At 40.1% G+C, this 14,934-nt stretch overlaps 1 protein-coding gene across 1 annotated transcript; it reads left to right on the top strand.

The window, feature by feature from the left end:
- The first annotated feature begins 2,125 nt into the window (after positions 1-2,125).
- On the top strand, positions 2,126-14,934 carry LOC149108814 (uncharacterized). The gene is made up of 3 exons (XM_089293324.1): positions 2,126-2,268; positions 12,844-13,639; positions 14,336-14,934. Exons 1-3 carry the CDS (start codon positions 2,263-2,265, stop codon positions 14,746-14,748), a joined length of 1,215 nt encoding a protein of 404 aa, XP_089149450.1. The 5' UTR covers positions 2,126-2,262; the 3' UTR covers positions 14,749-14,934.

Genomic DNA, 14,934 nt, shown 5'->3' with positions numbered 1-14,934 from the left:
CAAGCCAAATCTCAGCAAAATCGGCGAGGTACCGTGGCCGCGACCTTTTTACATAGCTCGAAAATAACTGAGTATGACTCTTAAATAGCAGATAGAGTAAGACAAGGCATTTTACCACTGCCGCCATATTGAAGATTCCTAGTTAAAGTAATTTTCATTGCTGTCAAACACGAACAACCATTCTCTTAAAAGGCACATTTCGTGCTGGCATATAAGACGTAATTTGCGAGACCCGCATATACGCGCATTTTAGCACGCGTATATATGGGTCCTTGTAGGACGCGTATATTTGAGCATTTATTTCGCATATCCCCACGCTTGAATTTACGCAAATATGTGGCCCTTTAAAAATGTGTATATACGCGATCTAAATGGTCGTATATATGAGCTTGAAGCCCATACGTAACGTATGTAAACAAGTATACGAGGCAGAAAAACCCGCGTATACCCTGTCGTAATTTTGAAACGAATGGCCAACCATATTGAAACACAAAGGAAACTTAAAAAAACTATTTCAATTTGGACCTGAAAGCCTCGGATCGATGTGAGAATATTGATATATCGAACGTGGCCTGTTGGTTGTGGTTTTGAGGTTTTCTCGCCTGTCCTGAACTTGATAGTGATTGGTTCAGTACCAAATTAACTTTTTGGAATCAAATCCAAATGTTCAAGGTTTTCTGAGTTTCACAGTGATAAAAAAAGCGATTGCATAAATTTAAAATCCACTGTCCAAATTCCTGAGTCCTCACATTTCCAAATTTTATGGCGAGGCGACCATTTTCGGTCCGGGATCATTTATGACACAATCTGGGGATCATTTCCGGTCCTGGGATCATTTGCAGTAAAATTTGGGGATCATTTGCGGGGCCGTACAGTTTCCTTTCGCGCGCTCCTCGCCTACAGGATTTCGCGCCACTATTTTTTTTCTCGCGGTTTTCTTTCGCGTCACGCACGACGGACTAAGCGAAAGAGGGACTACGAGCTCTCCTTTTGTAAAGATCACGTGACGCGAGATTCCCGGAAAACACAGGATCGAGGGAAAATTCCCATCTCACACCATATAAAGGTTTATTTTACAGCGGTTATCAATCACACCCGACCTTCAGCGCGAAAAAAGCCCGGGGGGGGGGGGACTCCCATATGGAATGGACGGGGATGCTCGTCGTCTCGCTTAGGGGTGTAAATTTCGGATTTTGGTCTCGCTTAGGGTGTTCTGGGCAAAATGTCATTATTTTTAGCCGTCAAGGTCTCGTTAAGGGTTGCACGCGAAGAAATAACAAAAGAGAAAGAATTTTGATTCTTTATATTTACTCAATTCATATAAACAAATTCGCCATCATTAAAAGTCACTGTACTTTTTATTTGTCTGTTTTATAAACTGGTCTCTTTTAGGGGTCTGCATAAGCTTCGGCCACGCCCAGATTGGTCTCTTTTAGGGGTTAAATTCAAAATTTTCGACGAGCATCCCCGTCCACTCCATATGGGAGTCCCCTCCCCCGGGGAAAAAAGTCTAGACAAAACCTAAGTTTTGGTGGACGTCAAGCATCTCCGCCTCCTTGCCGACCGTATGCAAAATTTAACTGAAAGTGAAACCCTGCAGCGGTCCACTCGTAAAAATTATCACGGCTAGCTCACTAACTACATCCTTGAAATCTATGAGTGAAAACGTTTGTCGGGTTTTTCAACGGCCATTCGCATGCATGAATGACCCCGAGAGCAAGTAAATCTATACGCAAAGAAATTATTTCTGCACGTATTTTTCTTGGGGCTACGGACTGAACAATACTTAATTCTATAGAACTGATAACTTATTACCTTACAAAATTATATACGTTGAAGTCTTGTTCAGTCCGTAGCCCCAAGACAAATACGTGCAGAAATAATTTGTTTGCGCGTAGATTTGCTTGCTCTCGGGGTCATTCATGCATGCGAATGGCCGTTGAGAAACCCGACCTGCCCGTCTTCAGTTATGAATTTCAAGGAATATTTACTGTCAATGTATTTAGTGCGCTAGCCCTACATACCGAAAGTAAAATGATACTTTTTACGAGTGGACCGCTGTAAGGTTTCACTTTTTCGGGTAAATTTTGCATATCGTCGGCAAGGAAGCGGAGATGATTGACGTCCACCAAAACTTCTTTTGCGCTGGAGGTTGCGTGTGATTGATAACCGCTGTAATCATTTATCGTCACATCTTTAGAACAGAACGCCGAGGCATTCGCGTTTGCTGTGTAGAGGTCGAAGTCTGTCTAAATCTTCAACATGGGGGTAAGTAGTCCATAAAATTGCCAGATTTTACCAATTTTTTTTTTGCCGAAAACAGTTGTTCAGCTATTTTTGAAGTGTTAAATTTCTGGGTATTTATATGGCCGATTTTGTGACACTTGTAATTGGTTTGCTTCTTACTCGTCTACTTCATTTGTAAAGCACAATTTAAGGCTCTTGTCTGGGTGTTTTGCCATCAGTGATGGAAAGCCTTACATTAGAAGTATTTCTGATCAATGCATGGAATCGAAATCGTTCTGCCCGTGTGTCAAACAGTTACTTGAACTCAGTGAAACACAACTCCCGTCTTCTCGCCTCCCAGAAACGGAAATGCGTGGCGTCCATGTTGGTTGGAAAATTTTCGGTTTCTCCCGAAAAACTGATCCATTTTAAAATGAGCGGCAATTGCAAGATACGAAAATTGAAAAAAAGTAACTAATTTCTCTTTTTAAGCGATGACGTAGTCAGAGCTTATATGTTGGCACGCATCGCATTCTTTAGGATAGGCAGCGTAGAGCTTTTGTCGCGCTGCGCTTAAGTCGCGCACGATTCGCCGCTGTGTGGAGGAGAAATACAGTCTGGGAGGTAGTAAATAAGCACTGTGTGAGCATTGTACGAGCACTGAAATATCTGAACTGAACTTATGTGTGCGGGAGACGCGATAGGTCAAGGTTCTACATTAAATTTACGTATTGGTGAGCTTTGTTTAGGGCTGAACTTAACATGTTTGTGGGCGGAAATATTTGTGAAATTGAACTAGAATTGAAGAAAAACATTGAAGAAGTTCGCTGTGAAAGCAGTTGAGATAGCAGAAAGCAATGGAGAATAGTGTACGTAACGAAAAGGTGAACTAGTTGAAGGTTTTTTCTTGATCAGAATTGGTTAATGTAGCTTGGATTATGGTGTCTTAATAGGAACAGAGCGGCATATCTGAACTGAACTTATGTGTATGGGAGACACGATAGGTCACGGTTCTACATTAAATTTACGTATTGGTAGCGTTGTTTGGGGTTGAAGTAAGTATATCTGGGCTGAAATAGTGGTGAAATTGTACTAGAAGAAGAGCATTGTGTGTGTGGGACACGCGATAGGTCAAGGGTCTACATTAAATTTACGTATTGGTGAGCTTTGTTTAGGGCTGAACTAAACATATTTGTGGGCTGAAATATTTGTGAAATTGAACTAGAATTGAAGAAAAGCATTAAAGAAGTTCGCTGTGAAAGCAGTTGAGATAGCAGAAAGCAACTGAGAATAGTATACGTAACGAAAAGATGAGCTAGCTCAAGTTTTTTTCTTGATCAGAATTGGTTAATGTAGCTTGAATTATGGTGTCTTCAGTAGAAACAGAGTGGCAGTTGGGTTACACAACATTTATATTTGAAACCAGTTGAGATAGCAGGAAGCAATGGGGAATAGTGTAACGAAAAGGTGAGCTAGCTGAAGGTTTTGCTTTGATCAGAATTGGTTAATGTAGCTTAGATTATGGTCTCTTCAAAGGAGAAGGTCACTCCAAAAACCGCGTATTTTTTTCCATCACCAATAAAAAGTTTACATTGGGTAGTTCCAGAAAATATCCATACCCCCCCACAGAAGAGATTTTTCCTATGACCCCCCCTCCCCTCTGGATTTTCCAAAATCGGCTCACAAAATGGACCCCCTCCCCTCCGGAAATTCCATTTTTGTTGCACACCCCCCTGGAAATATTATCATTCCTTGTGGAAACCAAAAATAAGCTATTTTTTTTAGTGCAAGATACCAAATTTTGATCCTTACCTTTTTTCCGAAAAATTTGGTGGATACTGTGACTAACATATCACCAGAAGGTATGGCGACTACCTCAAGTATGCACATCGCAGAATTTGCGATATGAAAATTATAGATTTAGTACCGTCAATTCGGCTTCATAATTCTGATAAAGCAGCAGTTACTAAAAAAGTTCATTTCCAAGACCATTGAGAGAGAAATGCTTAAAAAGAAAAGGCTTTACACCGCACCAGTTTAAAGCACAACAATAAAATCAAAACAACATAATTTTCAGTGCATGTTTTGTATCAAATTTTGGTGGATCAAATCATTGTAAGTATATATCTGAAAGATTCAATTTTATTTGGAAGCTGGAAAATCAGATCTTTCCTGGCCTTTAACAAAGATCTTACTGTTTGTAACGTTTCCAATGAGTTAAGGTTTCTTAGCCGTTCTTTTGTAGTGTCCCTCGCAGCTGTGCTGTTATTTGGGTTGTCATGTTGCAGTGCCAAATATTTTTCTTACGCAACCCTTTGCTCTTGATCTTGCTCTATGAGTTGCATGAGCGACGAGAAAAGTAATTCTTCAATTTGCTGGGGAAGTACACCACAATATTGTCACAGTGAATATTCATAACTCTGGCAGCAACTTCAAGCAAATGTTTGCCACAGGTTTTTATCATGCGTGTACCGAAAAACACACTTTGTTTGGTGTAAACACAATATTTATCAGCGACGGCTAATTGAGACCATGAGATAAACACTGCTTTGGTCTGCTTTATATTTTTAACTATCAGTTCTGCAGTAGGATTAAAAGAATTCAGATCATACTAGTGATATATTTTTGCTTTATTAATAAATAGCACATGACATTCAGAGGAGAGCAACTCCATTTGCTACACATCCGAGGTGTCATGCATGAGTGATCACAACAACAGACTGCGCCAAAAATACCTTCCAATTTTAATTAAAGCCGTTCATTCGGCCCATGAGAGAGGAGCAGTTTTCAGGCATAATTCACGAGCCTTTTTTGCGTTTTTATCATGTAAAAAATTGAAAACTTTTCCGGTTCAGATCCTGTTGAAGCCCCCTTCACTCAGTGATGACGTATCTCACTAGCAGAGGCAACGTTCCAGGTCCCTTTTTCCTGTTCCAGAATGGGCGGCCTCTTTCACGTGCTTGGCTCACGGACTGGCTTCGGCAGATCCTGGCCCCCGCGAACATTCCAGGCAACTTCTCTAGCCACAGTTTCCGCATTGGGACTGCCACTGTGGCGGTACGCAATGGAGTTCCTGATCACCTAATACAAGCCTTAGACCGCTGGTCAAGCTCCGCCTATCAGCTTTACATCAGGACCCTGTCAGAGTCTTTAGCAGCCCTCTCCACTAAGCTGGTGTCTTCCTAGTGGCCATCCAGCTCCCACTAGGGCTGCGTCCACTTCCGCTGGCTGTGGACTACCAGATCATCAGGCTATTGTCAGGCCATTTGCCCAGCAGCACAGCGAACTTGCCCCATAGCCAGATACCCTTTGGGTTCCTGTGCCATTTTGCTCAACAGTGGCTTAGGCTTTGCTGGTCACCCACTTCGCCTTTTAATGCCTGTGTCTTGCCTCTGCTTCAGAGCGCCTTCAGCTTCTCGTACCTGCAGTATCAGGTGGACGTCTGCATGGTCAGGTGTTTGCTGCTCCTTTTTTCACTTTATCTGTGTGGGGCTAGGTGCTTGGGGTCTATTTGGGGATTGGAGGTTCCAGGTCACCCTGTTCTCGGGTCCCTCCGTTCTCCAAGCACCTAGAGAAAGGTTTCCTTTGGGTGGTTCCCGCTTCCAGGGTTGCCATGGATACCTCCCCTTATGCTTACGGCTTCTGCTCCCTGCTAACCTTTCAGGCACCAGTTCCCAAGCTCATCTATTTGTGATGAGTTTAAATGTGGCTAAATATGATTTAGGCAAAGTTAGACTCAAACCAGTGCAGTCAGCGGTTTCTCCTTTTAGAGTATGTAACTTGCGGGGCGGCCCTTTGGAGATTTGCAGGGCTGTTGTGTCACATTGCATTGTATGTACTGTGCTGCCAGCTGATCGTTGCGGATTGTTTGCTTTGTATTTTGGCGAATCTTTGCAGATTCTCGCCCCTTCCCATCCCTCCCTCTTGGTTGCTGGTCTCTAGGTAAGTATGGGTCAGGTAAGTTGTTTCCACCGATTCATTCAGTGTGACGGTGCCAGTTAGCGGCTGCTTTGGGGGTGGTTCCCGCTTCCAGGGTTGCCATGGATACCTCCCCTTCCACTTACAGCTTCTGCTCCCTGCTAACCTTTCAGGCACCAGTTCCTAAGCTCATCTATTTGTTATGAGTTTAATGGCAAACAATTTCACTTGACAAGCAAACAACTTAAAACGGGTGTTAAACAAGTTTTTTCCCTTTGTCTTTGGCTTTTATGCGAAAATATTGAAGCAGCAAGTCGTTTATTTATCTAATTTCTGCTGATTTATATTGCACATGGCTCGCTTAAAAATATGTTTGCCTCCAGAACTATAATTGTTACTGTACTGTTTTCCTCGTTCAAGAATCATTGTTAATGAGATAAGAGGTCTGTTATCTACCAATTCCGAATTTCTGCAAATTCAATGTTGATGCACTCTGTCAGTTCAAACGTTATTTTTCATGCCTGCGATGACAGCTTAAAAATGCGACGAAATCTTCCAGCTGAAACGATACAGATAGTAGTGACAGAAGTACCTGGTCAAGTGCGACAGACATATTTTTAATCAGTCACGATTAACTTGTCTACTTTCCACAACATGCGCTTCGATCACCAGCCGCTACTCGGGAAAATGATGGGACTCTAGGCTGTAGCGGCGACAGAATATTGAGCCTAACCAGCACAGAAATTTTCATTTTGCACTTTTAATTATATGGCGGTCAGTTAATCCAGTATTGTAAGCACAGCTATTATCCTTTAATTTCTGGCAACTGCCCAATTTGGGATTTAATTTGGACAGTGTTCAATAAGGACTTGAGTAAAAATGCAGAAACTGTCCAATTTGGGAAAAAATAGGACAGTTTGTCTCAGCCAATGAATTAAGCTATTAACCTTCTGAAGATTATCGAAGGCCACATGTAACCTTCCGAAGATCTCTGAAGATCACCCGAACACTCCCGAAGATTTCTGAAGATTTCCCAAACACTTCCGAAGGTTTCCGAAGATCACCCGAACAATTCCAAAGATTTCTGAAGATCACCCGAACACTTACGAAGATTTCCGAATATCACCCGAACATCTCCGAAGATTTCCAAAGATCACTTTAGTATTTCCGAAGATCGCCCGAACACTTCTGAAGATTTCTGAAGATCACCCGAACACTTCCCAGGATTTCCGAAGACTTGTGACAATCTCCGGCGATCTCTGAAGATCACCAGATATTTTCGAAGCTTTCCCAAGTTTCGGAAGATCGAGGGTCCAGTCTGTTTTTCTTCAGTTAATGTAGTTTTCCTTGCAAAGCTGCATTACCTCACGAGCTATATAATTAATAAGTAACAGGACTACATGCTTGCCCAATTTGGAAATCATTGGATTAAAAAAATTCCTCTGACAGCCAAATTGGACTTGTCTGCGGCCTCGTCCAATTTTTGGCTGTTGTCGGAATTTTTTTCATCCAATTATTTCCAAATTGGACAGCATGTAGTCCTATTACATATACAAATTAGCAAGATTTATTTTTTGCGTTTGCGACTCGAGAAGTAAAATGCAAACGACGAAACTTTACGTACAACTGTATGAAAATTAAGACCAGTCTGGGAAAAAAAAAAATCATTGAGACAACCCCCCTCCCCCGCTCCGGAAATTCCTGGGCCTTTGAGTCCCCCCACCCCCCCGGAATTTCCAATCCCTTCCGTGGGAGGGGTATGGATATTTTCTGGAACTACACATTGAGTTGAGTTACTCACCGTTGTTTTAGCTTCTGAAGTGGACGCGATCCCAATGAGAAAGAAGTGAAAAGTTCCACACTGGGAGCCACCATTTTGAAAGGATCTTGAAGGCCAGGCCACATATCCGTGATGTCATTATGTCCGAATCACCAGCACAGGTTTTTTTAGTCGCCAAAAATTTTTGACCCCTCGAGTCTGCTGCTTTTTTTCTATAACAACTGGGAAAATGGCTAAATGAAATTCTTTTCTTCATTTACCAGTATTTAATTCATTATGAATTAAACAGTAAATTAAACAGTATTTAATTCAGCTTTAATTCATTATGTTTCACAGACTGGCGCTAGGTTTTTCATGTTTTCGTGTTCATTGATGCATAGCGACTGCATGCAGTTTTTGGAAGTGATTTATTAAATTTCTTAGGGTACCGTGGGAACTTTAAATGCCCGGTTGATTTCTTTAGAATTGCAAGTCAGACTAACCTGCTACAGTTTTCTTTTATCGAAAAAGTATTTTTTCAATTTATAAATCTCTTGTGTGAGCTGAAAAATCAGAGCGTATTTAATCATCGGCCTTGACAGCCAGGGATGAGCTAAAATACTTACAAATTTTTAAATGCTGTCTAATCTGATTTTAAATACAACGGAAGAAGTAGTTAATTGTACATCAGTCCTATCTATATATCGGCAATTACTGATAACAAGTCCTGCTATAGCGAAATCCAATATCCGCATGTAAATAAAATTTTGTTTTAAATCTGTTACAATTTGTTTTCAATTTTATCAAAACAATTCATCATTAATTAAGGGCAGGTTTTTTTCATTTACATTATATTTAGGAATTGCAGTTGCTAATGAAAGCAGTGCTACGGTAAAAAATGAAGCTTTAATTTTACTGCATGCTTTGTCAAGTAACGAGGCGAGTAAACACGACACATGCGATGCGGATAAACACACTAGCAGAGTCGATTTTCCTTCAGCTTGTTTACGCATGTAAAAGTTGTACATATGTTTTTCTTCTTTCCCAAATCTATTACATATACTTTGCTTTCCAACAATACAAATTGCAGTTCTCACAAAATATCTTAGGTAATGATAAGGAATGTTGTCAATTTCACATTTCACGTCAAAGGCGTTGATTTCACTTCGCATCTTACATGTAAAGCCACTGTGTATTTCACAAGAGTCCACGTAGTCCATAAGTGTATAGAAACCTAGGCAAACACGTACGAGCACGAGCAAAAAGTACCCAAATTTTACAATTAAAAGCACAGACTTGTGAGGTGGAAAGCATTTGCCTGATTTAAACACACCATTGAAAGCTCATCAGTTTCTGTGATGCCAGAACTCCCTCCGCATTGAACCGCCAGTAAAATAAAAATGGAGACAAATCAGACAAACATGGAGACAAACTGGGGATTTATTTAAGCCACCAGTTCAATTCTGAGAGCAATTTACCAGAAAAATATACTTTCTCTTCCACTAACTGCGTCCATTGCAATTGTACTGCAAAATGTACCTTCCATCTTGGTGACCTACTCCGGCTGTTCTCGGAAACAAACACATTCTCTTTGTGTTGGAATGGTGCACATCTCTCACAAGTACACCACAGAGCCCACCACTGAGCATTTCCAACCGATCGTTCCATTCAACTTGATTATTATCATCACCGGAATCACTAGCACGTTCTGTCTTCAAGAGCAGCCATACTAAAGCTCAAAAAAAAAAACAAACACATTCTTGGACAGAATTATGTCGCGGATATGCAGCCTGGCCTTCAAAATCCTTTCAAAATGGCGGCTCCTGGTGTCAAACTTTTCACTTCCTTTTCATTGGGATCACATCCACTTCAGAAGCTAAAACAACAGTGAGTAACTCAACTCAGTGTGAACTTTTTATTGGTGATGGAAAAAATACACTGTTTTTGGAGTGACCTTCTCCTTTAATGGAAAACAGAGCAGCCGTTGGGTTACACAACATTTACATGAAAGCCAAAGAATACTCAAGTCATGTGAGAGGGAAGTTCTCGTTTATGCTATTGTTTATATTTTACCTGGAGGCAATGCAATGTATCTTTCAACTTTAAAGAAAGGAATTTGCTGAAGAACTAATCCTTTTCAGGGTTCCAGATAATTTTTCAGTGCAGGGTGTCAATAAGGAATTCCAACTGGTCAATTCCCACTGCTCCCACCAATCATTAGAAATTTTCTATCAGTTTGTTGGGTCATGTAGCTGACCTTTTCGGGTTTTTGACCCAAGACCCCCACTTATCTGGAACACTGCTTTTGCTGTAATGAAAACAGCTTATAACTGTCATGCATGATAAGAGCGCAAATTAGGTTTGGTTTGTGAAAAACAACCAGAAGAGTGTAGAAGACGTGATTTAACCACAGGATTTTCAGCTGAAAACCATTCACAATGGAAAACAGGTTATTTTTGTAATAAAACAGAAGGTTTACAGTAGTGATAATGAATTCAAGTTACAATTTATTTGCAGTTTTTGGTTTTTTGTAAAGCTTTACAAATGTGGTATTTTAAATTTTCTCTCAACGGAAGAGTGATTGTGATTTTAAAATCAATAGATAATGGTTTTGTCAGTGGTAAATCAATAGGAAGGTTCATTAAAAACAGGTATAAGGTTAAAACAACAAGTTAATTTCCGGTGAGGTAATTAGCGTTGCCAAATGTCTGTAATTTCAAGATAAGGTGTTCATTTCAGAGAGAAATGGTGAAAATACTGTTTGTTGTTTTCAAGTCTGCGTATGTTGTTGATGTACTTTAAACAACACGTTTCACTTTATCGGCAGAGATGCAAATTTATTCATTTCTTTGCAGCCTCTAGGATCAGCAGAAAGAGTTTATTCGCCATCTTTAGTTTCAGGGAACTAGGAACTTATCCTTTGTGGCTGCCTTTTGCAGTTTGTAGGATCTGTGGAGTGTCTTTAATTTCAGCGTTTAAAAGAAGATTGTTATTGTGGATTGTGCTTTATGCAATATCGGATAAATTTGTGCTCACTGGCAAACTGATAATACAAACACATCATCTATACATACAACTTTAGATCTACAAGAAAGTTGCACACGCGATAGGTCAAGGGTCAACAATAAATCTACGTATTGGTGAGCGCTGTTTAGCCTGGACTATTTGCTGCCTTAAGGTGAATTCAGTTGAATGAGCACTTTCAGAGCAGTGTATGAGCACTGAAATATCTGAACTTATCTGTGAAATGTGAAATAAACTGTATTGGTGAAAGTCTGGATCTGCCACTGGATTTCTCTTGGGGACATCTATCACAATATTCTTTTACATCATTTTATTTCATAAAAATTTTGAAGTCTCACTGCCGGTCATTTCGAAAAGTAAACAAAAGGGAAAAAGGTGAATTGCATTGTTCAGTTCAAAGAGGAACGATTGAACAAAGGGAACAAGTAAGCTTGGACTCTCAAAACCCAACTATGCAAAGCTACTTACAATACAGCTACTTCCCACACAGGTTGTATCTCACTTTTACTTTTAATTAAGCTTAACCATCAGCCTGTCTGTTAATGTTCCAATTTTCTTGGAACAATTTTAGAAATAGCACGTACACGTCATCGCCTCTGCATGCATTGCATGCCGTTTATTTTGCTAGCGAGGAGAGTTTGTGCGCGTTCCATTTTCAGTTTCTTTCACTTCCAGTGACTTCCAGGTAGATCACAAGTTCTACTTTCACTTTCGTAACAAGTTATTGAACACATCTTGAATACAAAAAGCAGATATGCAAAAAGCATAGATACGCCTTCTTTAAGTGGAGAGAGACACTTGCATGTTAAATGTCACAACCATATGCATGTTACGTTTGTTAGTACATTGTTTTCCTTTTGAATGAAAACCATTAATTGAAATAACCTGCCTGCCTTCATTGATATGTAACTGACCATGTCAGTGAAAATGATGAGTTTTTATTTTTTTTTTCCGGAAATGTTCTGCTTGTATTTATATTGCAGTATCATATGTAGTGCTAATCCAAGCACATTTAAGAAAATGCTTATTTTTTCCATGTATTGTGATTGAGATCTTTGAAAATACTTTCGCTAATCGTGTTGCGTGACTTGTTGTGAGGGATAAAAATGACATTTAGTGGGCCCAAGGTGGGTGAGAAAAAGAAATTCTAGGGTGGAGTGAGAACGGGTTTGTTAATACTGGTTGACAGGGTAATAAGATTGACAGGGTGATAAAAAGGGACATATCATGATATCACTATATCTATATCATGACAGAAGCAAGTGTACCAGCCAGACATTATGATTTTTTTTTTAACATAAACTCTATTGGTTTCCTGCACTACTAGTACTTACATCGTCCAACTCATATATCGCTTAACCTAGTTTAAATTTGTTTCCATTACTTTTTGTCATTAATATTACTTACATTTGATCTTCACGATTTATTTTACATCGCAGTGCCTACAATAATAATAATAATAATAACAACAACAACAACAACAACAATAACAATAACAATAACAATAACAGTTTTATTAGCAAATCTGAATAAAACTTAGCTCTTCTATGCTAATATAAAAGGCTAACAGCTAAAAATGCAACTCACTATAAAAGTATGAAATACAATTGAAAATTATACGAGCTGAAAGATTTAAAAAGAATTAAAAACTGAAAATTATTTAAGAAACTTTCCTTTAGCTGTTCCTTTAAAATATATTTTATTAAAGGCCCAAAGAACAGAAATCCTCTCATCCCCTCCCTCTCCTTTTTGGAGCTCGAGAAAATCCAGCTTTACACCTCACCCCCTTTGTAACAACAAGGAGGGACCTACCTTTGCAAGCCCCACTTACTGGTCAGAAGCAAAATAGGGGTCCACCTTTGGAGCACCCTGTAAGAAAGGTCCTATCTGGTACTCAATTTGTGCTCTTTTTCCAGAATGGTGATTCCAGTCATGAGAGTCATAACTCGTACGCGGATAACACAGAGAGAGATCGACGTGAAGCGAAAGGGCGGAAGAAACTAAGGCTGGAGCGTGAACGAAGACTACGTGAGATCAGAGAAATATTGCGTATAGAACAAGAGAAACTGAAAGAAGAAAGGAGGCGATGCAAGGAATATAAACAACAGCTGCAGAGGGAAATGGCAAGAGAAGAGGCTAGAAGGAAAGAAGTAGAGCAAAAACGTCTACAGCTGGAGGTAGAACTTTGTCGACGCCGAGATGAATTGTTCAATTACAGATTTGGTAACAAAACCAGGCTTGATAATTTCCTGGGACTGCAAATTGAAGATGTAACCCAGCTTAGGATCGGGGTGTTCGGCCCCATGGGATCAGGTAAGAGCTGCTTCATCAACACGTGTGAACGAACGGTGAGGCAAACAGAAAAGGGAACTGCTCCGGATAGCACCACAGGACAGGAAGGAACCATAACCCTCCAAGACTACCTGCCAGAGATGTTCTTCCACTTGGTCGACACCAAGGGTTTCTTCGACTACAATGCTAACGAGGTGGCTGAGTTCAAGAATATCCTGACCGGAAAAACCCAGTCTGGCGATATTATCCTTTGGCGTAGGGAAGGCAAAACCAGCACAGCAAAGGAATTGCATCAGAAAATAGAATTTGGACAAAGAATACATGGGATCGTCATTGGTATAAAGGCTAATGATCCACGGCTGGGAGAGGGGGCTCTGAGAGATTACTTGAAACCGATCCGAGATATACTGCGGAAAACTGGTAACGTTTTAATTTTGTTTTTTGCCATTCCATCTATGACATTATCATCGCAGTTAACCAGGCAATGGCAGATCTAGGGTAGGCCTTATGCTCGGCTTAAAAAATAGGGGGTCTGAAAGGTGAACCCGCCTCTTCCCTCCTCTTTTGTCTGCGAAAGAAAGCCGTCCACCATATGCATTTGCTTTTCTCAAAAAAAATATTAGTAATTGTGTATATAGCTTTGATGTATCGCAAGATTGATCAACAGCAAGGAAGGGTATATTATTATTTGAATTTCTGCCATTATTCATTGCAAAGCTATATTGGGAATCAAAAGAACAGGGTATAGCTAAAGAACAGTGCAAAGCCTAACCTAACATTGGGATCAAAAGAACAGGGTAAAGCAAATGAAAAGTGCAAAACCTAACCTGTTTTAGGAATCAAAAGAACAGAGTAAAGCTAAAGAACAGTGCAAAGCCTAAACTATATATAATAGGGTTCAAAAGAACAGGGTAAAGCAAAGGAAGAGTGCCCACACTTTTCCAGATGTTATTACTGATAATCAGGAATCGAAGTTACACTGATCACTGTCAGGCAAAATCTTTGGAAGCAAACACGACATGTCACGGACTGGACGTGGGAAGGGAATGAGAAAAACTACCTTTCTTCTTACATCGACACATTTTTATCTTTTTGTTTGTTTTCGTTTTCCAAAAGGAATTGCACCCATCACTGTTGTTACTCACCGTGACAAACTGAAGGATGAGGAAGAGTGTAAAGATGCCCTTGACGAGGCATCAGCCGCCACTGGAAGTTCTACCAGTCACACATTCTTCATGTGGAACTACACTAAAGAGAACAAGGAACGTAACCCAGAAATAGAAAAAATGGCATTCGACATCCTGCACTCTGCGCTGATGACCACTGAACAAGCAGTGAAGATCATGAAACAAAAAGAGAAGAACAAGCAAGAAGATGGAATGATGAAAGCTTTGGAGGGAGTCACCGTCAGTGGACAAGTGGCCCCTGACTCTGAAGATGGTAATTTGTGTGTGTTTTTTTTCATAATTAACAAATCACAACGCTTGTTTATCCCCATTGCCTATTTTATTCATTTTTCTAGTTTGTAGACCTACAAAGTTAACTATTTTGTTTCACGGTATACAAATTGTTCACAAATTTTTCTCTTCTCAAAATGTCTCTTTAGGGCCTCTTCTTGTGGGCCCATTAGCGGGACGAATTTATCTTCTGTTCATGAGTGTCATTTTTGGCTAAAAAAAAAAAAAAAACTCAACAAACACGTGCAGCATGGTCAG

The sequence above is a fragment of the Orbicella faveolata genome, unplaced genomic scaffold (genome assembly GCF_042242905.1).
Source record: "Orbicella faveolata isolate gen_17 unplaced genomic scaffold, um_ofav_v1 contig_25, whole genome shotgun sequence".
Lineage (NCBI taxonomy): Eukaryota > Metazoa > Cnidaria > Anthozoa > Scleractinia > Merulinidae > Orbicella > Orbicella faveolata.
The sequence above is the reverse complement of the archived record's forward strand: the minus strand, read 5'-3'. Positions and strand labels throughout refer to the sequence as shown.